General features: G+C 36.4%; 1 protein-coding gene across 2 annotated transcripts in view; it reads right to left on the minus strand.

Moving 5' to 3' along the window:
- The window catches only part of IntS8 (integrator complex subunit 8), an 80,385-nt gene that overhangs the window by 18,940 nt on the left and 34,955 nt on the right, over window positions 1-26,490 (minus strand). For both annotated transcript variants that reach the window (XM_081745392.1, XM_081745397.1), the window contains exons 9-12: window positions 23,078-23,214; window positions 14,889-14,999; window positions 12,476-12,638; window positions 10,283-10,531 (exon numbers count right to left, since the gene is read on the minus strand). In XM_081745392.1, the coding sequence (XP_081601518.1) occupies window positions 10,283-10,531; window positions 12,476-12,638; window positions 14,889-14,999; window positions 23,078-23,214 (660 nt within the window). The remainder of the gene's footprint in view (window positions 1-10,282; window positions 10,532-12,475; window positions 12,639-14,888; window positions 15,000-23,077; window positions 23,215-26,490) is intronic.

Raw genomic sequence — 26,490 nt, forward strand, 5'->3', positions numbered from 1 at the left:
TAACATGCCACAATGATTGTCGTTAAACAATCACTCTGTTAATGTAACTACATATTTCTTTGGACTTTTATATGTTTTTTTTCTCTGGTTAATGCTATCACGTTAATAAGTGATATAATAAATAAATAATTATTATCGCAATAATAATTTAAAAAAAAAACTGTTTGTTGATTTTGCCTAGTGTCAATAAATACTACCAGATATCGAGGAGACATGAGTATGATGATATACATAAGGGAGAAGGAAACTGAAGCATTATATGGTAATAAGGACAGCAGTATGAATAATTCCTTAGAGACAGAATGTACGAAATACATTTTACAATGGATTATACTTAGATACTTACTTAGTATAATCCAGTGTGGCAAAAATTATATTTCTTCACGGCATTTATTTCGAAATCATGCGGAGACTATCGTCTCAGCAACTGAGCAGACCTTGAATTCGTGTCTCCAATTGCCCAGACGATAAATTTATGATTTCGAAATACGGACAATGCTGAAATGCAATTTATCTAGCATGGATACTTCCAATTTCTTCCATTCAAGAAGTGGAACTCCTAAGCTTGTATCATATTGGAATGCTGAATTACTTATTTTAAATAGTGTTTTCTCCTTTTCTTTTTAAAATTTATTTATTGACACACCTTTCATAACTTGGAAATAAGATTTCAGAAATTTTCAAGTATAATCTTCTTATGTAATATAATAATAATTAAAACATAAACGTCAACGAAAAAGCTGACTAAGAGAGAACTATAAAATGCAGCGAATGAAAATTACTATTCGCATCATACTCATTTTGACATCGGCTGTGTTTAACACTGAAATGATTATTCTCTCTTTTTTCATGAGTAAGGTGCTGATTACATTCTATTGCATCAGTCTCTACATAATACATTATATAGGGTGCCAAGAAATTTCCCTACTCGTAAGTTTAAGTATCGGAGAGAACAATGTCAGTGTTATACAGCACTATCTGATACCCTTGCGTTCAAGGTCACGTTGAGCATTTCACTGGTTGCAAGTATACAGGTGAGGAACGGTTGATAGTATGCGTATTAGCACGAACGACCACACACAAGGAGGCAGTGACACAGATAATGATATCACAAGTGTTATGACATGAGCTCACAGGTGTTATTTTCAGATGAATGTGCAATACATCGCAGTTTACATAGGAGAAATATGGTATTTTAGCCTAAGAAAAATCCTCGTTGTATGCAAGAGTTGGAACGAAACCTGCCTCGTATTATGATATGGACCGGGACATCACAACACTTGTTCGGAATATATTTTTTTGATGAATATGTGAATAGGCATTCTTATTTACACATGTGGTTAATAGCAAGCTGCAAGAGAAAGGAATCATGGATCGTGAGTGTGGTTATAACAAGGCGGGGCTCGAGCCCATTTTGCTCTTCAGGTATGTGATTTCCTTAATGCACAATTTCCAAGCCGCCGAATTGGGCGTGGTTCTCCTACATTTCCATCCCCACAAAACTCGGACCTTAATACACCAGACAACTATTTGTGGAGAATAAGCAAGTCGTATCTCTCTCATCATAGGTATAGGACAGATGAAGAATTGCGCTCAAGTGTGGGGGGAACTCTTTCGCACGGTAACTCTTCAGATGCTCCGCAACATATCAAGGAGGACACGGAGACGCGTATATCTGTGTATACATCACGATGGAGCACATACAGATCCTCGACATAGGTCGAATATATAAGTATTCAAGTACTTTCTTTCTCCGTCTTCTCCCACTTATGGCGTGTTAATCCCACACTATTTCTTGCCTGAGCTGTTGATTGTGTATACATATATTGAATTATCCTTACATATTTCTCCTCCACTCCTTTCTTTCTCAGATATCTATATACCCATGTGGTACTCTGTCATAGGCTTTTTCCAAATCACTAAAAATCATATACAATCCTTTTTGTTTTTTTCTGCTTTTCCATAGTTCGTCTTTGTATAAAAATTGCATCCGTGGTACTCTTTCCTAGCATAAATCCAAATTGTTTTTCTATTTATATTTCCTCTCGTAATCGCCCTTACAATGTTCTCCTAGATCTTCATCGTATGTGGTGTTAGTATGGTTCCTTGTAGTTTCCATAGTACCGTACTCTCCCTTCAACTTGAAAATAAGAACAATAACACTATCCCTCCAATGATTTGTCATCCCATACAACCTCTATACCTTCTGGTCCCAAAATCTTCCACGCCTCTACTGATATGTCATCTGGACCTATCGCTTTTTCTGTCTTCATTTTCTTTAGAAGTTTCTTTACATATTTCCGGCTAATTCTTGGTGTTGCTTCACAATTTGAAATTCCATCGCTGAAAACTTTCCTCGTGTGTGTGTATTTATTTAAAAGCTTTTCGAAATAACCGACCCATCTCTTTTTGATTCTGTCTTCCCTGGCCTAATATGAGTAATATCTTTTGTTGCCTTGTTTCTAGTTTTCGCTAATCTGTAAGCTTCTTCATTCTACCTGATGTTTTGTTTTATATTTCACCCAAGGTCTGTGCTTTCGCTCTAGTCACTGCCCTCTCTTCTGCTTTACTAACGCCTTGAAGTTACATATCTTCTTCTGTCCTAGAAGCATCTCACTTTTTCTTCGCTTCTGTTTTCGTATTCATAGCCTATTTCACTTCCTTGTTCCACCATTATCTATCTTTTCCTGCAGAGGGACTATTTCACGAAGTTCTACTCATTTTTTTTCTGCAGCCATTAGTATGGTCCTACTGTTCATGCTCCACCATTTTTGCTCACTCTCTCCTTGCATGTTTACTCTTCCCATAACGCTTTCTTTGAACGATCTCCTTGATTTTTCCTTATTCAATCTCCACCAACTAATTCCCGGCTCTCCATTTCAAGATCTCCTATTGTATCTACCCGTGAATTTCCAGTCTGCTCACCATTCTATACTACGAGGCCACGCTTTCACCATTTATTTCCTTTTAGTTCTTAATTTCCTTGCGGTTAGTTGGTTGATTTAGTGTTTAGCGTCCTATTCACCAGAATGATATATAAGACATGGGTCTACGCTTAACGTGGGATTCGAACCGCACGCCCGTTGACAATGGAACCTGGATCTCCAGCGCCGAAAATGCGTACGCTAACCATATAGCATCTTCGGAAAAATATGTAATCGATTTGATGTTCTTGTCCACTCCCTTGTGCGTCAAAAGAGGATCCTTCCTCTTCTGAAAACATGTATTGCAAAATTGAATGCCGTCGCAGAATTTATTACTCTTCCTCTATACCCCGTGTACTCTCAATCTCTTCCCTGCTTCTACTGGCATGTCCATTCATATCACCACCCACAATGACTCTTTCCACTAATGGGATACTGCGAAGTTCGTGGTCCAAATCCTCCACGAATTTTGTCTTTTCTTCCCCCTAACAGCCTACTTGAGGAGTATATGCGTACAGTACATTGATCATTTCGTCGCCGCATCTTTATATTTATCACTCTGTCGCTCCTTTTATCCACACTTACCACACTATTTTTCAGATCACTTGTAAGAACACACTCAATGCCATTTCTTCCCTGTTGATTTTCTCCCCTATACAGCAACTTGTAGCTACCTACTAACTCTTTTTCTTTATTAGCCTTCCTTCTTGTTTCTTGTATGCACAGTATTCCCAACTTTCTTCTTATCATTAGATCTGCATGCAATCTTTCTTCCTCATCCATTCATCGTTCCACCCTGTTCTCACTATTACCCTCAGATGGACTAACTTCCTTAATCGAGGAGTATTATTGTGCATGAAAGGACAGTAGGTAGGCAGTTGGCTAAAATTCATGAAGTGGGGGTGCATACAAACTAGAAGAATTGGCAGGTGTAATCGAGAAGTGAAATGTTTTCCTAGACAGAACAGTGCATTGCGGCGATTGTCTTGCAGACATATTTCAGTCATCACAAGACCCTGCAAGGAGTTGACGGGAAACATTTAATGTCAATCTCTGTTTACGTACAGTGAGAAACAAGTTGAAATCCAGGATTTTGCGTTCATACAGGGCTGTCAAGAAGCCATGCTTTACACAAAAACAACGTACAATGCGTGTGCAGTGGGCCAAGGCTCATAACGATTGGACTAGTGAACAATGGTGCAAAGTATTGTCCAGTGATGAAACAAAAATCAACATTTATGGAAATGATTCACGTGCCAAGGTGTATAGCATCTCTGATCTCGGATCTGTTAGTCCTGCGTATACTGTTAAAATCTCGGAGTACTTTACAAGTGCCATGATTTGAGGATGTTTTACTTCCAGTGGGGACGGTAGAATCCATATTTATGATGCTGTTGTTAATGTACAAACATACAAAATAATTCTTAAGACTAAAATGATGCCGTCGGGAAGAGACCTATTCAACGGTGAACCCTTTATTTTTTAAGACGATTCTTTCCTTTGCTACCGTGCCAGAGTTAAAAAATCATATTCTGTCTTTACAGCATCTTACATCACTTTCTTCAGCTGGTATTCGCTGGACTTAAATCCTATCAAAAATTTACAGATTAATTTGAAGGGTGGTACGTGTAAGGACACTTACAACAAGAAATCAGTTAACTGAAGAAATAAACGACATCTGATAACATTCCACTCAAGTAGACACTGCAAAACTCTGTGAACTCCATGCCAAAACGGTGCAATCTAGTTATCAAATCGTGTGGATATCCAATTAAGTATTAGCTAAAGTCAAAGTCATTTCTGTCCGTTAACAATGGTTGTTATGTTTGGTAACTATATTTGCATTTTGCTTAAAATTCCCTTTACACTGAAATATATTTCATTGTACGTTTATGCTTACTTATGAAGAAACTTCTATTGAACCTTGTAAACGAATAAAATTACATGAAATTGATAATAATATTTTCCTTACTGTAGATACATAAATATATTAGGTACTAGATTTGCTTTAGGAGTGGGCCTACATATGGTAATGTCTGCTCTTTACAAAATAAATCTTCAAACAATTAAGTTCAACTAAAAATGACTTATAATCGAGTCAAAATACGGTTTGACCTGGGCAAAATTGCAACCTTTAATTTTACACCTGTATTTTGTTTAGGTACCTCACCTGATGAAAATATCCAAAATCCGACAAAATCGGACCACGGGAACACCCCTAAAAACAGTTTTCAAAATGGCGGACCATGGTTTTTCGAAAAAATCGTAGACCTTTACGTTGACGGCTCTAGTAGCCCTCTTAATTGACACAGAGACATAAATGATACCTCGTTGAAACGCTCATAGACCACAAATTCCAACGAAGTGACTTTTGTACCCATCATGCCCAACCCGTAGAAGAAGAAGAAGGAAGTCGATTTTTGTTTTTTAAATTGATATTTCTTGGACCCTGGCAACACTGTGCGTCCTCATACGCCGGCAGAAAAATTCCTACGCGTAGACCAGACATTGGTAACAATAATATTAAAAAATGAAGGACGTAGGTTCAACAGTAAGGGAGATAAAAATTCGGAACCGCGGACCAAGGAGGGTCACTGTATATTTTTTACTGTGGTCTAACTTCTGTTTCTTAGATGTAGCATCCTCCCTAATTGTCACAGAGACATGAAGCATACCGCGTTGGAAAGCTTATGGAACCACCTTGTCAACGACATATCGTTTGTGCCCCCTGTGCCCAACCTGTAGAAAAAGAAGAAGAAGAATCCTTTAAAAAATTGGGAAAATCTACACTTTTACTTTTCTTGGGCTCTGGCAACCCTGATGATCGTTCTACGCATGAAAAAATATTGTTTCTTTCTTTAAATCAAAGGTCGCTTTAATATAAGTACTATACATAAAACAAAAATATTCTAAAGCAAAAGAATCGGAAGACGAAAGACTTTGGGAGGCAAATTACACATCTACATCGTCATCGCCTTCGCTAACACTGTCCTCACCATATTCATTTAAACAGTTAAAACATTCAGTTTCTTGGTACACACCACAAGCAATAGTATATAGAAGAGCATGCTTTCTGCAAGTACAATACGTTCTTGTACACCCGGTAGCGCAGTTGCAATGAACAATGGTGAGCAAATTCCATACCCATCAAACACGATGGTTGATGTGCCATATTTACGAACCGTATACTCAGCAAATGATGAAGCGATATTGTCGTACGAGCTGCCTTTACACCATGGTCGTCTATGTAACTGAGATCCTCCGTCTAAGGCATACAGAATATTGTCTGGCTCCGTTTCCTCAAACTGTGCGGTCTGCTGCTTGCTGAACTCTAGTATCGCATGGGCCAGTGGGGCTTTGTCTGCCTTACGCATCATGCTGGATGAGTCAAATAAAGCTGGTGGGTAGGCACATAATTCATGCGCTAAGGTCCCCTCTAAAGATGTGCTGCCTGCATTAGCGACAACTAACAGTTTTTGAAAAAAAAAGAAAAGAAAGAAAAAGATTCGAATCGACGGAGATATCCCTGCTGATTTTAACACTACTCGGGAATGCTAGTGTTTTGACTTTATCTGCTCGTTTCCACTTCACAGTGAACAGGTCTTTGCCAGATAGTTTCTTCGCAAGCTCTTCTCCAACTGAAAATAAATTATGGACGTTGACCGAGGAATCCGCTTTGACGCTAGTGGCAATGTTTCTCAACGATTTGTCTCCGTCAAGTGGTGAAATGGGCTGCAGTCCTGCAAGAATGCGACGTGTGTCACTGATATCACGTGACATTCTTGACGTTTCGGCTTCTTTATGTTGTTCGCTAGTGACATATGCTATATGAGTAAGAGTTTGCATCGCCAGATTGTACTCGGAGCATTCTGGCATTGAGAGCACCCACAAAGATTGTTGCATCTCCGACATTCCACTCCCAAGGGTTAGACCTCCAGTGGATTTTAGCGATCTCATCAGAACCTGCTCTATGACTAGATCAGAGGACAACCCAGCCCAATAACGGTTGCTTCTTCTAATAACTCCGAACCCATTTTGAAAGCTTTCGTGAACTGTTGGATTAACCGATGGCAGCGTTCACATTGTTTGCAGGTACAAGCACGTCGACTTCAAATAATTGAAGTGTCCTGCTGCAGCGAATATAGGAATGCACTCTGCTATAGCATCAAGGTGATCCTCCCAGCTTCCTGTTCGGTCTGCTGCCACAAATTTCCTTGCTGTAGTCAACATGCGCTGGTATGCAAGCCACAACTGACTTGTTTTTGATGTGTTAATAAGTTCTGACTTTCGTGCTTCTATTTTTTCTCGGGCTTCTTGAAGAAGAGGTGAAGCACTAGCTCCAGTTACAGTAATCTCACCCGACATCAGGCTCTGGTAGAGAGAGTACGCATCGTTGATAGTTGTGTCTTCCGTTATCGGTCTCCAGAAAACATTCTCCACAAGCAATGCACTTAATGCCAGGTCAACCATCATGTGCGCACGGACGGCTCTTGCTACGGACTTGCCACTTAACATATGTACAACCGAATTTTCTCCATAAACCTCATGCAAGATTTCACGTAAGCCTGAACCATCCATCAGGGAACCAATTGCTCCTAGAAGGTTCATCAGAGTATGAAATGAGCTCAACAGGAGAACCGTGTCCTTAATACTGGTGTTATGTGCTCTGTCATCCAGGATACGTGAAGCTTTCCAAAACAGTGGTTGTCTAAGGTGATGATTGGTGTGACTTTATATTTTCTCGCAAGATTATTCAGATACACTTAAATGGAATAAATGCATGACATTTCAGATGGATGGAGGTCAATAATCGGTAAGCAAAGAACAGTGGCTTTCCGTGAATGATGAAGAGATGGATCTGCGTGAATGGCCTGCATCATTCCTGACCAGTTTGGTGTGTGTGACGGAAAGTGCCAGGAAAGTTTCCACAAAATATCCAGGGAGCTTTCGTTCGGTGATGGTGCTGTTACCAGTTCACAGTTGACCTTTTCAAGAATAGCCCTGGCTTCAGTGTATGGGTGAATGGGAACACTGGCAAGGGACTTCACATCAGCATCAGAGACGGGCTTCCGAAGAATGGTTAGACTGGTAGTAGTGAATGGAGTAATGGCCGCCAACATTTCCATACCATGGAATGTGCCTAAACCACTCAGCGTTTGGAGATTATGGTCTACATTATCCGCTGCAAAGAGGAGATTCTGGTCTGCTGGCATTTCGATCACACGATTACCGAATGTACTTGCAGCACAGCGTTCAAACCGCTGCACTTCCGCGTATGAAGAGCAAAATCCCAGGTGATGCAGCGTGTCAATCAGGTGTTTCGATCGATAGTGGTGGTGCAGCTGCACAGCAACACCTAACTGCAGAGGAGCTAACATATCTCTTGGTCTGGCTGCTTGCATCAAACACTGGCCAATCGATGCTATTTTGGTTTCATTGTCCTTTCCGGCAAAAAGTGTGGCATAGAATAGTTTAAGGTTAGGTACTGAAGGAATTCCTGAATGGTCAAGTCGCTGGGTGAAGGATATGTATCACTTCCAGTTTGTAGTTTGGATTTTATGTCGCTTTTGATCAGTCGAACCACGGTTATTATTATTGTATTTTTTCCTTTTCTTCATCATACTCTCGTGGTAAATCACGATATGCCCGTAGAATGATTGGCAGTTTCTCGAAGTGTAATGAAGTCGTTTTTTTTTTTCCACTGTCACTAGAAATTATAATTTTTTCACCGAAGTACTCCATTAGTTGACGCTTCATATGCCGTCTGTCATATGCAATCTGATCAGTCCCTACAAGAAATGTGCCCATTTTTGTAACAAGTTCTTCCACAGTTAGTTGCTCATCATCGTGCTCTTCCAAATAACTACAGATGCGCTGAAATGATCGGATTCTCTCATCATTTGTAGGTCGGCTAGCCCGGAATTTTTTGACGCTGACTGATTATCGGTGCAGTATTGTTGAGGAATTGCTTTACCTGTTCGAAAGTTGATACTACATGATCTGTGATAGACACAATCTCCTGCATGAAGGTCAGATGAGAAGTACTCAACTCGACCTCGGACAGTTTGTGACCCGGTGTCGTTTCGTTTATTGCAACACTTTAAAATGCTGTGTGACAATGCTTGTGTTTTCACTCGCACATTTTCTGATTTCAACACGTGACGGTCATCAAATAAGACAGGCGTTCCGCAAAACAGGCAGTCACTGTTGCTGTTGAAGGACCCATCCGACGAGCGAGTAACTAGTTTTTGAATCGGCGATGACGTTTTTCTTTTTAGGGCAATCGCAATATCTTTTTTATCAATATAACGTTTGCGACAAGAGACATGAACCACCATACTTGTAGCGGCGAAAATGTTACTACCGCGAGCCTTACTGGCATTGTTCACTCCTTCACCTCCCTTTTCTTGAAGTGTGATGAGGTTATCGTCAGGATCTAGGCTTCTGCAGATGATACACAAACGTGTAAGGGAATCAGCCATGATTCTTCAGTGCCTAGGTTCATGCAAGACTATGATATGTAGAAAAGCTTATGGAACCCCATTTCCAACGACGTATCGTTTGTGCCCCTTATACCGAACGATTATCAGGGTTGCCAGAGCCCAAGAAAGGTAAAAGTGTAGATTTTTCCAATTTTTTAGATTCTTCTTCTTTTTCTACAGGTTGGGCACAGGGGGCACAAACGATATGTCGTTGACAAGGTGGTTCCATAAGTTTTCCAACGCGGTATGCTTCATGTCTCTGTGACAATTAGGGAGGATGCTACATCTAAGAAACAGAAGTTAGACCACAGTAAAAAATATACAGAGTGACCCCCCTTGGTCCGCGGTTCCGAATCTTTATCTCCCTTACTGTTGAACCTACGTCCTTCATTTTTTAATATTATTGTTATCAATGTCTGGTCTACGCGTAGGAATTTTTCTGCCGGCGTATGAGGACGCACAGTGTTGCCAGGGTCCAAGAAATATCAATTAAAAAAACAAAAATCGACTTTCTTCTTCTTCTTCTACGGGTTGGGCATGATGGGTACAAAAGTCACTTCGTTGGAATTTGTGGTCTATGAGCGTTCCAATGAGGTATCATTTATGTCTCTGTGTCAATTAAGAGGGTTACCAGAGCCGCCAACGTAAAGGTCTACGATTTTTTCGAAAAACCAGGGTCCGCCATTTTGAAACCGTTTTTGGGGGTGTTCCCGTGGTCCGATTTTGTCGGATTTTGAATATGTTATTCAGTAGTAATTCCTGAATCGAAAACTGTTTAAAAAGCTTGTGTTGCAATTTTGCCCAGGTTGAGGGTAAAATTGCTCTAGATTTCCTGGACTATTATGGAAGAAAATTGTAGAGTAGCGATGTACTTACTCAAATCCCATGCTTCACGAGATAACTTTTTTGTTCCTTTGAACTTAGCTATATCTAAACAGGCGAATGCAATAGCCGAACAGAACTCTAAATTCCATCTCTTGTCCAAATTCGTGAGATAGTCCCACTCTCCGAAGTTCAATAAGCACACAACACAATGTTCCATGACCTCCACGCGTGGAATCACAGGGTCTCCTGACTGAATGGAAGACAAGCATCCTTTACATCGGGATACAATGTCTGGTGCATCTGTTAAAAAAGTGAAATCAAAATTAATAATAAAAATGGATGTCTACTTCACAGTTTTAGCGAGAATAATGTAAAAAGTGATTTCGTTCTTCATTGGTAACATGAAAGGAAGAAAAACGGAGAAAAGAAAAATTAAAAAATATAGAAAAAGTTGTAAAATATCCAGGTGAGCGTCATGTTCGTTAGATTCCAACCATAAACTTAGCAAAATGTATGTATAACAAACTACTTATTAGAAAACGGCGAAAACCTAGTCACATACAATTAAAAAGAATACTAGATCAGATTTGACTCCGATTAAATCTATAATTGAAATGACTGAGTTTAGAACAAAGATGCTACACGAGTTAACTGTGTTTTATTTACTATAATCATTTACTGTTCATTTGGGAACATGAACATGCCGCGAACGAACGCATCGCCAAGTCTTGGTTTCAGAAGTTCAGATCGGGAGTTCTGAGCTTTTGTGATGAAACCCACAGCGGGCGTCCACATATGTTGGATGACAAAAGCCGGATGATGTTGGAAGGCAGTCATAGTGGAAAGTAAACGTAAGATGAACTTAGCGATACAAGTCGAGCGTTGGGTATTCTAAACACTGTCGGCAGTCATCAAGGAACAACTTGTGACAGTCTGCTTGTCGTTCCTGTATCGGCATCGCAACACATATTTGGCCGAGTGTGCTCACGAATGACGGAAAGTGAGTCTATTTTTACACTCCCAAGCATACAAGTCATTGGTTGCCACCACATGACCTTAAGCGTAACATCCCAAGCACCTCTGTATCTGGTGGATTAGTCGTTAAGTTGTACATTACGACTCCTATCATCAGGCCACACAGTTACTGTGAACCTAACTCTCAGCAACTGCAACGGGTGCAATATGTACTGCAGCAGAAGGAGACAGTGTTGGTTAATTGCAAGTGTCATCGACAATGCGAAACCACACGTGGCAAGAGCGACCAAGCAGCGACCTGGGTGGAAGACACTGTGCCATCCGACATACTCGCCGGACGCAGCATCTTAAATTACTACCTGTTCCATTTTCTGGACAAGCACAACACAATAATGAGGCAGACCTGCGGCACGCAATCATAGGCTTCTTTGCATTCAAGACCACCGAGTTATCGCTAAGGTACTGCGCAACTGCAGGAACGTTGACAAAGAGTGCTGGATACCGATGATTACTTCGAGACTTAACGCTGATTACCATGCACTTTATGTCTGCCTGTTTTTGACGATCAAGTATAGCAAAAACTTTTTTCGGTTACCTAACTATTGAGTAAGAAATGTGATTTCATTTAGAATAAAACTGGTAAAAACCAACACTGCACTACAATGATATACATAAGTATTGATGGAAATAATTATAAATTGTGAGAATATGGTTATCATTATTGAAAATTTGAGAATGATGAGAATCACTATGATTTTTTTTATCGACAATTTTCCACTTTGGGTCTTATTTCATCTCATGCTTTCATGACATGAGAAAGCACACAAATAATATACCACTTTCCATCAAAATGAGCTAAATGGAGTACCTTTCAATGCTAAACATCAATTTTCAATTTAATTTAGCAAGGACATGCAAATAAGACTTTCTTTTCTGTATGCAATAAAATGACCAACCAAACAAAAACGGTTTATCGCAATTGTAATAGTAGCATAATATGATACACTTGCAATATCTCTATAAGTACTAATTCGCAGTTATTTAATATATTTTGCTTTTTAATTTTATTTTAATGATTACATGACCCTGACACTGCAAGCCTTCATAGATCTCATGAGTGGTATTTTGTGGTATGACTGCATTCGTGAAAGAAATATTACGACTTTTACCTTATGTACCAAATATTTATACTTCTCACCGTTTGATATTTATATTTTATACTCCTACACTCTAAAATACATTGGTATTAAATATGTGTAACTCACTTACTCTTTTTCTTAGGCCATTCTTCAAGAAGTTCAATGATGTTGATGAGAAGCGATTCCCAACTAACTAATCTTGCTAGCTTAAAGATAATATTTCCAAGTTGGTTAGAATGTTTCTTTAATTCCTGATCTACAGCAGCTAGAAGTTGTTGTGCTTCCTCAAAATTCTGAAGAAAGAAAGAAAGAAAAAAAAAAGTTCAAATGGTACGAAAAACTTTCAGAATAATCACAACTAACTTAGAACATTATATGTTGGAAACGAACTACCAGTGGATGTGTTGTAATATCTATTACTGTTATCCTGTAATTACTTGTAATGGCCTTCTCTATTCTGTTGCGGATCATTCAAAAGATCATTAACCGCCGAATGTTGGGGATTAACTTTACAAGTAATAACTATACACAGACCCTATGTAGTTATCATCTGTTCAAGTAATTCCCGTCCATACTATCCACAATAATCTTGACAATATTGACAGACAGACAACCGACGATTAATGATCTTTTGAGTGATTCCTAACATCTGTAAAGCCCTTTTTGTTGGTCTAAAGGCTAGCGCGCGGACTTTTGCTGCACAGGGTTTGATGCTGGGTGGAAAAGCATTTAAACTTGAAAGCATTATGATGGTTCGGATTCCACGTTAAATTGTAGGTTCACGACTCATACTCAAAAGGGCCGTTAAACTTCAACAAACAACCTAAAAGCATAGAGAAGAGCAAAGGAAGTATCTTTAGAGCTTATTTTATTAAAGAAGTCTTCAAGCGGCTTACAATGACATTATAACATCCTAATTTGCGAAAAAGACAAATCTCTATTATAACCAAAGTGAAATAATACTCGTGCTGCTGTATATTATTGTGACTGCTGTGTCTCGGTTTTAACCGGTTTCAACTTAATAATCTGACGGCTGTCTCTGGAAAGTGCAGACTTTTAAAATGGTTCTTCTTCTGATCATACGACAGGAGTCTAGAATTGCTGATTTTTGTAGGTTTGTTAGAAGATATTTTGTGTTTATCTATTTCAATTGCGTCACAGTACTTTTAGGGTTAATAGCTGTAACTGAGATAATGATTGGTCTTACTGTAACTTGCTGATATTTCCGTATCTTTTTGAATTCGTCTGACAGGTATTTATATTTGCTAATTTTGGCACTAAATATTGTACATATGCTGTGAATCAATGGCACTGCTACATCTTATGAGAGTTACTTCTTAGTCCATTTTATTAATAATAGTGACGTCAGGTCTGTTTGCAGGTACCGTTACATCCGTTCTCATTTCTTAATCCCAGCAGAGTTTGTATTTATCGTTTCCAAGTATTGAATTTCGTTGATATTTGTAGCATGGTTTGGTATCGGTGATTGATTCCATGTTATGTGGCACAAACTGGTGAATGGTTGTTCTAACATTGTTGTGTCTTTTCAGATAGTCTGTGGAAGTCATTATGCGGCATGAACCTGTAATATGTTCAATTTTTTCTGATGTGTCTTCGCATTTTCTGCACTTTCATCCGATATTTTTTGTTCACAGTGGTTTCGCGTTGATATCGCTCTGTCCTGAATGGCCATCATAATTCCTACTATATATATATATATATATATATATATATATATATATATATATATATATATATATAAATCCAGGCATTGACTGTCGTTTATATTTGTGTTACTGTCTTCTAGGTGATCCATAAAGGTTCTATCGAGTTTTTTGTACGTAATTGTTAGCGAAACAGAGGAAAAATGTAAAATCACAGGAGAAAGCGAAACGGTTAGGTTAAACTGGAAGGATCATGTATGAAAATGAAGGTTTTTAACAAGTATTCGTTCAACTACGTATTTGATTATTATTATTGTGGTGGTGGTGTTCGAAATTGACGTTCAAAAGTATATCAAGTACATCAAGTATCAGTCATGAACATAGTATTTTTTTTTTTTTTTTTTTTTTTTTTAATTTGCAACATATGTACTGAGAGTGTCACATGGTTATCTATACTTCCGTATAGTTTATACAAATTATAAAATCTACATACAATACGTGTGAAACAAAACAAGATTGCAAAACAATTTAATGAATCTAAACGCTATTAGAACTTTACAAGAAGGCTGTTTATTTCAATTAATATTTCTACTGTAATGAGACAAGAATTGGTCCCACTGATAGCTAATGAGATTTATCCGACTGATCTGATTCCAGCTTTTCTTATGTCCATTAGCTTTACGATTGTATTCATCCTCAACTTATTAACGAATTTAAAGTAGATCTTAAACATAATTTCTTATTGTTCTGCACTGAAGACCAAGTTGAAATATTAGCTCTTTCCAACGTAATATACTCCTTCGTAATATAATAAATCAAGATTATCATAATATTTTTTCTCCTCATTCAAATAAGAACTAACATAAAAAATACACTTACCTTCATATGAAGCAATTCTCGAGATTTCGCAAGCAAAATGTGACAGTAGTCTTGCAAATATCCTCTTGGTAAATTCAAGACTACACTTTGTAGTGGAATTGGAAGTTCCCACTGAAAATAAAATAATTAAAAATTTAATTTACCAATTCAAGTAAGATATTTAAAGTTAATAGCAGTACGAAACTAATACTGCTGCTCTGTAATTAATTGTTGGTCAACATGAAACAGAGGAAAAAAATAATGCCATAGTAGAAAGCGAAACGGTTAACCCTCGAAACACCAAGGGGCAGAGGCAATTTTCCCGTGAGTTCTTTTTAATTCAGTTTAAATGGATTAATATGTATTCAGAATTCTCTGTTGTTCTTTTTTGTCATTGTTTCTTTGATTGAAAGGTTTATTTTCGCTTTTTCTCAACTGGAATATTTTTTTGCAATAATAATAATAATAATAATAATAATAATAATAATAATAATAATAATAATAATAATAATAATAATGATGATGATGATGATGATGTGCGGGCCGACATGATTCTCCCTAGTTCATAGGTGCTACTTATCTTTGTTTTCCCCCAAATTCCTTTCATTTGTTTTTTTTAATTTCTTTTTTTTATCTGAAACTTGTATTACTTTTTGAAAATGTTACTTTTCTTGTCTATATATAAACACTTAGACTTTCATAGAACTTGTCGAGTGTTAGTTATAATATTAGTTTTCAGTATTATAAGAAATTTGGTACAATATATAAGCAGTTTTACGCACTGTATTTAGCCCGTTTTTCATAAATAAAAAGCACAATTCCTTGAAAAGCATCTTTTTTGAAATTTAGTTCAACACGTTAACTCAAATCGAACAAATATATTCTGAAAGCTATTTAAAACCAGCACGGGCAAATTCGACCCCTCCTTGGTTCTTCACGTAGCAGATGCGAGAACGGACTTTCTAGGGTTAAACTGGAAGAATAATATATATCAAAAGATGATTTTTAAGGAGTATTCGCTCGAGTATATATTTCTTTTCATTATATTTGATTAACTAAAACATGACTTACAGATTATAAAATATTATTTCCTGTATTTTCTGCCTCACTACAAAAGCATAGGTTATTCAGTATCGGATTATTTTTGCTTGAACACCACTGACTGTCCATGAATTTACAGCATATGCTTCCTGGTCCCATAAGTTGTTCCGAAAGCCTGTGATCAGTAGCCGTCTCCCTCTTCCTATTGACTTCCAACATACAAATTTCCGCTATTTTATTAATTTTTATGCCTACCCGACTCTAAGAGATTTAGTCCAAGAAACTGCACGATATTAACTTTATTAGTTCATTATTTGTCCCTGAATAATAAACTAACAATTGACTTCCCGCCGTACGCCACTTGTAAATTACACTTTTCTTCCATTCTTTGTATTATGCTTAGAACAGTTTTGTTCTTTTATTTTTATGGCTAAATAATATATATTCTCCTTTAAAAAAGTAGGTTTCCTCTTATCTGTTTTCCTGAAAAGGGGCTTTTTGTTTGTTTGTCTGTGTGTGTGTGTGTGTGTGTCAATGTGACAGTAAATTGTCTTCTGTAACTTAGCATAAATTTTACTTAACTAACACTCATCGTCTTGGGGACCCTAAACGGATGATTATACTTCTGGTATGATTTCTATTGCTTGGCATCTCGTGTTTCTATATTGGGAATGCCAAGTTATAAGTTAATGCATGTGTGTTGTAATTCCTAACATTTAAAAAAGTTAGGACGAAGTTAAATAACGTAAAAATACTTGTGAAGCCGAAGTTCTTCATTTAATGTCTGGTTGTCGAAGGCAACAAGATTGGTAGCCCAAATACATCAGAAATATAATCATCCGATTCGGATTCTCACAGTACATAATAGTTAGTTAATCTTAACAAAACATATCAGATTTTATCTGTATAAAAGTATTATTAATAAATAAATAAGTAACAGGCTAAAATTATTTTATATAAAAACATTTTTAATTATATATATATATATTTGCACCTCAGAGTATAAGGTTGGTTAGCATATTAATAAAATCTCACAGTAGAAGAAAAAATGTGATTTTTCACGATATCCGACACTCGCTATCTACATAATTATGAGGTTTCGAACTTCAGGCTTCACACTTTCGAAACGAGAGCGTAAAATTACATATAGACCAATAAAAGTTTTATCATTTTCAAAAAGATAAAAGTGGATATCGGATTTCTGAGGTCTAGATATATATATATATATACACACCGAACTCTGTTATATACACCGATCTCTGTTGTCTAATTGGTAAACTTGTTTTATTCCATATATGGTTACTATTAGTAGTGAAAACTTGTTCGTAATATTAAAAGAATTAAGGAAATAAATCATTTCTAGGTACCTTGTGTAAATTTCTAATAAAGTTTTACTAATTACGATACCTCTCAGCATCCTTGGTATCCTTTACCGAGGACGTAACCGTAGAATGTTAAATCGAGTAGGTATTCTGATAAGTATGAAAAATTTAAAGTGTATACTCGAAACAATCAAAAACGCTACCTATGAATCATACTACATTAAGACTAGGAAGCCGGAACTAAATCTTGATCAAGTATCGCTGGATAAAAGTTGGAATTACATCAATAAGCTAAGTAGCTCCACAAAAAATAACTAACTATATTAGTTTCAAGTATTTGCTTAAATATTCACACTTACCACAAAACATTTTAGCAATTTTTCACGAGTAGTGTTCTAATATAGTGAATGGCAACTCTGAATTACAATGATAAATTAATTCTGTAATATATGTGCAAGAAAATACTTTTACTATTCTCAAAAGTTTTTGATTATTGTATTTTGCATATGATGATCTGAGTTTGAGAAAATTTTGCAGTGCCTTTGAGAAGTTGTGTTCTTCAAACAACGGTGAAAAGCATCATGTAAATATCTACTATTTAACACTCTAAAGTTATGAAGATACGTAGAAGATACCAGTGATGCTGAAAGCGAATCGAAATTATTAGGATTTTACTAAAAGTAATATAAACAAGGTACGAGAAAATAGGAGAGCTCTGAGTTTAACGTCCCACGATTAGGCTAAGAAAGACGATGATTAAAGCAAGTGAATGATGATGGAAGAATTTAGTGGAATGAGAAACGGGAGGAAGGAAGGAGTACACCGAGAAAACCCACGAGCACGCTGCTGTCCACCACAAATTTACCTGGCCGGTGATCGAACTAGGAATACCATGCACCAGAGGTGAGCGCTCTACCACTGAGCAACCGTGTCCCCCGGTAAGTGGAAATAATGTATTCTCTTATTTATATATAAAAATGAATACTTATATATATCAAAGGAATTAATTGAATTCATTTGTCGATACTCTTTGTAATGTTAGCTACTCACCATCCATTCCCTAAAGATTTCAGCCGAACTAATTTCATGTGTCTAATTAATAACCACAAATGCTATCGATTACATGCAACAAATGTGATAAGCAAACCGCGCAAAAAAAAAAAAAAAATGTTACCCTCCCCTCTTGTAGCACTTACGTAATACCGGATAACACGGCTTGGATTCTGGATTGAAGTGACTACATGGACTGTTGTACGTAGTGACTACATGGACTATTGTACGTAGTGACTACATGGACTGTTGTACGTATATTACATCAATGTGAATCTACTTGTTTATCAGTAGTTTCAGTGAGTACTAGGATGACATTTCTGCGTTTCACCCACTAGTTCAAATACTCCCACAGATTTTAAGCCGGATTAAATTTGAAGACTTCCTGGACCAGACCAGGTGCAACAGAATGCCTGAATGTTCCTCAAACTATGTACAAAACCTTTGAGCCCTGCGAAAAGGCAGTTACCATTGAGGAAGATGGGAATCCCATACATATTCATTTGGTCGCTGGAATGTCCAAAGAAGCACGCTTTCATATTCACTCTCGTCTGTATGAGTCCGCCTCCATCATTATATGAAAAAAAATACCCCTACACTATCGCGGAACTCTTCCAGCTTGAACCATACCCTTCTGGTGAAATGCTTCATTGCACTTTAAATGCAATCGACTCCTTGCATCATTGGAATACAATCAAAAGTGACACTCGTCAAATCATATATACGTTTCCAGCTCAAAACAGTGAAGTGTTTGTATTCTTAAGCCCATTGAAGATTTGTAAGTTTATACGCTGCAGCGACAAATGTCTTCTTTCGTGATACCTGACTCCAAATTTTATTGCATTAAGTTACTATCTTTTTTGGGACCACACTTCTGACGCTGCTTTGCATTCATACGTATGTTAGGTCATTCACAGTCTCCTTTGATACACCAAGAAATCAAGCAACTACATTTACTGTGTGCCTACAGGCACGCCCCCTCCTTATCCCAAAAAAGCCCCTTTTTTACTCTTTTGTCAGATCGTTGCTTCAATCCAGCGACCTGTTTCCATACAAAGGCATTCTCACTCCAGTGAACTAACTTTTTGTCCGGTTTATTCATTAATAAACATCTATAATTTTGGTTGTAAACAATTTCTTTCCTCAATGGATAACACTGAATGCTATGAATATTTACTCTTTTTGACTTAAACGTCTAAAAGCGTAAACGAAATGTTTATCTAATATATTTATTCAATGTATTGTATACGACTTCTACTGTATGATCTGAATTACTATGAATGCTCTTGATTTGAAAAAATGAAGAGTAAGATAATAATCGTACCTATTTTTCTTCTTTGTTCTCTGTGAAGAAGAAGAGAAGATTTGATCTAGCGTCTCGTTGTACTGGTATAAATTTATTGTTTAGAACGTGGTCACGAAAACATTCCTAAAAACTTGCCTGTGATGGAATTGCATTCTTTTTAGGTGACCATTTTTGTTGTTGCTACTGGATATTTGTTCTTGATTTATATAAATAAAATAATCTTATGAAATAAAGAAGGCCTTCTTACACTATCAATTTTATGGTTTTACTAACAATCTACCCAGCAACGTTTTCTTCCTTTTCTGAATATTTCGTTTGAAAGTAGCTTAGTAATACTACTTCCTTTCCCCCTAGATTCTAGAAGTTGCAAAGTAATTGATCTGTCTCATACGTAGGAGAAGTAACTTCAGAAATCCATGTTCCTACTGCTAAGTTTCTGTTGAGCGATTCACATTGATTTTTTGAACATACAAACGTTATAGCATAATGTTACATTATTACTATTACTAGTTGTTCCGTCCAAGCATTTAGCCCGCTGTACACGATAGTAAATACATCATATTAAAGAGAGATCTATCGAAATAGGTGTAAACCTAAAGAATACTTCAAATATTATTTTTGCCCTGTATCCATTAACAAAATTAAATTAGTTGTATTAATTAAACCATATTTGTACCAAGTACATGCAATCAAGTTGTTATGCGGTTAAACATGGAATTACATAAATATTAATGCTCAAATCTAAATATGAACACTGCCCTTGTCTTATTGTGAAATAATTCAATTGAAACAATAGTTTTTAAGTGGTAAATTGCCTACATAGTTTAACTCCTGGTAATGCAGATAGCGACATCTATTAGCGTGGCTGTTTATTATTAGGATTAATGTGACGCACAAAACTGAGACGTTAGACACTCATTCATTATTTATTTACTGAGACATTTGTAAGTAATTAATAATTAATAGAGTCGTTTACATTACAATCACGTTACAGTAATATACTAGGCTACAATAGCAAATATGTAGCGTTTAACACACGTGTAACAATTCTATGAATTCTACAAGGAAATCATCTAGCTTAGCAAATGTTTACGCCCATATTAAAAAAAAATATATAAATTCTTAAAAATATAGAAGGGAATCACTGTTTAATAATACACAGGACTGGCTACCAACCTAAGAAAAACATCATTCCCTGGGTGCCACGATTTGTTATTACGAAAATAGACTAAGAACTTCAAGAACAATATGACCTTACTACTTCAATGTAATAAAAAAATGTCACCTTTTTCTTTATTGCTGTACACTCGTGAGTTATCCAATTGCAGGTTTTGGCCTAGGGATCACCATCAGAGTACATAAATGTTACAGCATGGTCGCCTGCGCACCGTGCGGCTCCCAAGCTAAAGATACGTGTGAGTTATATTTAGTTCACGAAGTCCCGGGCTTAAAACTATAAGGAGTATTCAAATGAAAATGTACGAAATGTCATACAAATCAAACCAATTGAAACAGGAATATGTCGCTCTCATCGACAAGGTGAACAACCTGGTGGGCGTGTCACAATACGAATGTTGGCGGTGATGATGGGGGACAGCGTTGGAACAGTATGGACAATTGTGCACGACAGGTCGGGTTATCGGAAGGTGTGCACGTAGTGGGTTCCGAAGTTGCTCAGCGAACCGTAAAAGAAATTGCGTATGGGGCTAGCACTGTAAAACCTGTTTCGGTATCATGAAGACCGCGCATTCCTGGAGCGAATCGTCGCCGGTGACGAGAGCTGGTGTAATAACTTCAAGCCAGACAAAGCGAGTCATCGTGCAATGGAAGTATGCGTCGTCACCTCCCATTAAAATTTCAAAGCTGTGTTCTTTGCAGGTAAGGTGATGCTCACCGTCTTTTTCGACGTCCGAGGTCCGATACTCATCGAATTTCTCGAGCATCTGCCCTACAGCCCGGACATGTCGCCCTCCCACATCTATCTGTTTGGTCCGCTAATTAAAATAAAAACATCTCAAAGGGAAGCGCTTCAACTTGGACGACGAACTGAAGGACACACTGGATGACTGACTGCTGTCATAGCCACAAAAATTCTGGGAACAGGGAATCTTTCGACTCGTAAAACAGTGCAATAGTTGTGCTCAGGCCTCTGGTGATTACTTTTGAATAAGACATGGATTATACCCACAGTGTCTTTCCATACCTTTTGATTTGAAAACTCCTCGTACTATGAGTTAAATTCAACTCATGCAACAGTTAATGTATTAGCTTATGACAATATGTATATTAAGTAGTATCGGTGTACTTTGAGGTAAAATATTACTAATATGAAGGAGAATGACACCTTCCCTAATTTTAAGTTTTGATGCATTCCCCCTCCCCCCATGATTTGTTTTGCACATTAACTGCCTATTTTATCAGCATAGATATTAGTAATAGTGAAACTTATCATTTAAAATGAACAATTATAGTGTGTAAACCTCTCTACTTCTTCAAATTATCCTATAATCACCTAACACGTGGGACTATAACCGAAGAGAACAGGGTGGACAGCTGCTCCTCTTCACTAGTGTGTGGAGAGCAGCTTACATGATTTGATTTCATCACACTTTTGTTACGCCAATGGCAATCAACGTTTATCTCTACCCCACTTTTAACAATAATCAATATATGGAACTTTGCATTCCCTTTTAGACATACATCTTACCTTCTGGTTCATATTAGCTTTGTTTTAGTAATTCAAATAGAAATAACACATAGCCTCTGAGCAAAGCATAACTAAACCTTTGGCGTCATCAGACACATTATAAACAAGAGGGAGTTTCGTATCATTATATAGAAAGACTGAACGCTGGTTGGCTCCCTATAGCCAATCACCATTGAGATACAAAAGAGAAACAAATTCTCATAATTCCAACCCTCTCCCCTTATCCGGTAGCATATCTTGGTACATAACAAAGATACAAGTTACAATTCCAAATATTATATATATATATATATATATATATATATATATATATATATATTGCTCTATTACTCATCAAATTTGAGACCCAAATTCCAATTCATGACATAATCTTTTTCTTTTCAATAAACCTGGCCTCCTTTCATTTCCTTCTCAACCATTTTTGTTCACAGCCTAACACTTTGACTTCACACCAATTTATATCAGTCGCGTGTCCCTTATATCTTCGAAAATGGTATTCCTTTCTCTTCCTAACCTCACATTGTCCTTGTGCTGCTTTACATGCTCTTTTTAGCTTTTCTTACGCGCACTGTCTGATCTTCTCTGTTTTTCTATGTAACAACTGTCACATTCTTTACTCTAGATCCTGTAAATCACTCCTGTTGGCTCTCCTTACTCATTCTCTTTTTACGTATAATGTTTAGAAGTCTCTAACTTCCTTTTCTATATCTTGAGACACTTCCCATTTCCTTAAGTACTCTCTTTATTACTCTCATATTCCTTCTTACCTACATTACCTTCTTACCTTCATATTTGCTCTATGAAGTGGTTTCATAGGATTCAGAGACAGTAACTGCATTAGAAGTTCTCGTATTTCTTGAGGTTGGTAACTTAATATTAATTGTTGTTCCAACGTACCAAACTCTAAGCGAGGATTGCCAGCTACAAGTAACAAAATACGTTAAATTAATATTTGAATATGTAACAAACAATACAAAATTTAAATATTTATAAATACAGCAACCTCCAAAATAAATAGAAAAAGTTAACAGTAACATTGGTTTACCATTGAAATAGTGTATTCTGCCCAGAATTATTTCCATATAGCTCAACACTATAAAATAGATAAACCATTTCAATTATTAAGGGCCATTCCATGTCAAATCACCTAATTTAAAAACCTGACCGTGCTTCATTGTCTCAGATTCTCTTCAAAATTTTTCCATACACAAATACCAATGAAATTATGCTAAATTAATTTTTTCCGATTTTTTGGATGAGAAATGGGCCGGGGAGAAATTTTTGAAAAATGTAAATTTGGCGCCAATTTCACTTTACGGCACTCAGCATCATGGAACTAAAATTACCATAACTTCCTTATTTTTCAAGTTACTGGGCTCATCCAGGTGTCAAATGAAAGCTTAATTTTTGCTCTTTCAGTAGATCCTAAGAAATATTGCAAAAGATTACGTTGTCAAACATTAATGGGCATACAAAGCAAACTTTAAGGGTTTTTACAAATTGGGTCATTGCTCAAAAGTTACAATTACGAAACTTTTGAAACTTTTTTTTTTTTTTTGTACATTCATCTTAACACGTACATGGTATGGTTAAAAAATAAAAAGGGTGTTTTTTCCTCTTTTTGTAATTATTATTTCTTTTCTATTTCACATGTACGGAAATATTACAGTTTTAAGTTTTGTTACAAATTTTGTCATTGCTCGTAAGTTACAACTATGGAACTTTTAAAGCTTCTTTTTATAGAATCATTTCAGCAGATACATGATATGGTTAAAACAAATATAAAGGATGCTTTTGGTATTTTTGCAATTATTATTATTATTATTATTATTATTATTATTATTATTATTATTATTATTATTATTATTATTATTTGTTGAGTGGCGTTGATTTTAGTTTAGCGTTCCTTTTAGCAGCGAGGCTATATGAGACGTGGATCTAGTACATTTAAAATACTTATTATTATTATTATTATTTGTATTTTAAATGTACAGAAATATACAGTTTTAGTGTTGTTAGCAGATTATGCCTTTTCTCTGTAGTAGAGATGGCCAATTCCGGAAAGTAAAATCGGAAAAAATTCAGAATTCGGAAAATTCCGATTTCGGAAAAATATCCGGATTTTTTCCGAAATCCTTAGAGTGAAATTTCCGATTCCGGAAAATTTTGGCCATCCCTACCCTGAAGTGACAACTGTCATACTTTAAAACTTTTTCAAATAATTATCTTAGTAAATATGAGGTATAATTAAAAATAAAACTGGTGTAATGCGTAGTTTTGGTATTACCATAATATTTTTGTACTTTAACTATGACTTTTTTTTTTCAATCGTACCATTGCTTACAACTATCAAACTTTTGTAACTTTTTATAGGATTAATTTACATTTACTTAATATGATTAAACAACTTTTTTTTTTTTTGTAATAATTTAATGGTTTTGTGAATGGAAAATATAGGCCTAGCAAAGTAAGGGGTTGAGTGATTATTAAGAAAACATATCAACAAAAGTAAGAAACAATAGACTAATGTACATAGATGAAAACAATAAACATACATACCAGTAATACTTCTCGGAATTACATCGAGTTACATATAGAATGTTGTGTCCTATAATTCACAGCTCATTGTTCTCACTGATGATATGATTAAGGTTTTCAATGAAAGAATTAACTGTCTCGAAAAAGGCTTTCAGGACGCCTGTTTGCCCCGGTTTTCGTTCTTCAGACTGAAAAAAATCAACCTGCAAGAACTAGTATGGATGTCTCACTTAAAAACGGAAGGTTTTCGGAAGATTTGTGCAGCTAATTCATTTTACGACACAAAGAATATGGAGTTTGAAAATCATATCCATTCTTTCGTGTTATGAATTTTTAGCTTCCGGAGGAGAAAAAAAAAAAAAAAAAAAGAATTTAAAAAATATTCAAGGGGGGGGGGCATATGTTATGGTAATAATTTTTTTGAATATTACTTTCAACAGGAAAGAACGTCTTTTTCCCGATGAGGGGCATTTTTATACTTCAATCGGCTCAGTCGCTCCATGTTAACCTCATTTAAACTGTCTATTTTGTCCTGTCTGACGTGTTCTGAGACAATTTTACAATCAAGTATTTTATCCCGTGCAGGGGGTATACTATACATATCTTTGCAAGTGAAGTGAATTGAATATCTTTGCTGATGTAAAGTGAAGTCAATATTGCTGGTTTCTGGTGTATAAAGTGTTTCCATCATGTCCAACCGGAAGTATTCTTTTTAGGAGAAATATTCAGTGGAACGATCATTTATAAAACGAGGAAGAAATGACCATGAAGTATGTGTAAGTGTTACATTAACGTAGTATTTTGTTCTTGCTAAATGCTAAATTTGTATTTCTTTTAGAGTAGCGTTTCCTACTTAGGTGATGACGCAACAAAGAAAAATGTATCTCCTTAATCATACATAAGAGAGAGTGTCGTCCTTGGCGCAATATTTAGGACCTCTTTAAACACAACAAATTGGAATTCGGAACAAGGGACGCCACGCAGCTCAATCTTATGTTACCTTTTCACATTCTTTGTATATATATATCCCTTGTGGGGCTTCATTTGTGTTAACTGTGTATAGAGTGAACTGGAAAATTTTGAGTAGTAACCTAGAAAAGAAAGGTAATTAATTGATTTTGATCGAATGAGTAAAAACCCTGACCTTATGTATAGCCTGAGATTGGTGTCCCGGTTTTTCGTTTACAAAATCTGGCAACCGTAGATATGATGTATTTTTTTCTTCTTCTTTCAATTGCGTAGATCCGGGCTTATTGGCTTGTAAGAGATCGAACAGGAACTTCCCCAGATGATATTTTCAAAAGGTACCCAACAGAAGTCTTCATTTTCTGGCCAGTAGAATGTAGAAGGCTCAGAGCGATTCATGAATTGCACTCTGACGTACAAAAATAATAATTACAAAAATACCAAAAGCACCCTTTTTATATTTTAACTATATCATGTATGTGCTAAAATGATTCTATAAAAAGAGTTTCAACAGTTTCATAGTTATAATTTATGAGCAATGACGCAATTTTTAATGTCACAATGACAAAATTTGTGTAAATATTTCCGACATCGGATTTTTTTTTTCGAAATCGGAATTTTTCCGAATTCTGAAATTTTTCCGATTTTACTTTCCGGAATTCGGAAAGTAAAAATTCCGGAATTGGCCACCAC

This window comes from Thermobia domestica, chromosome 2, assembly GCF_964235325.1.
Source record: "Thermobia domestica chromosome 2, izTheDome1.hap1.1, whole genome shotgun sequence".
Lineage (NCBI taxonomy): Eukaryota > Metazoa > Arthropoda > Insecta > Zygentoma > Lepismatidae > Thermobia > Thermobia domestica.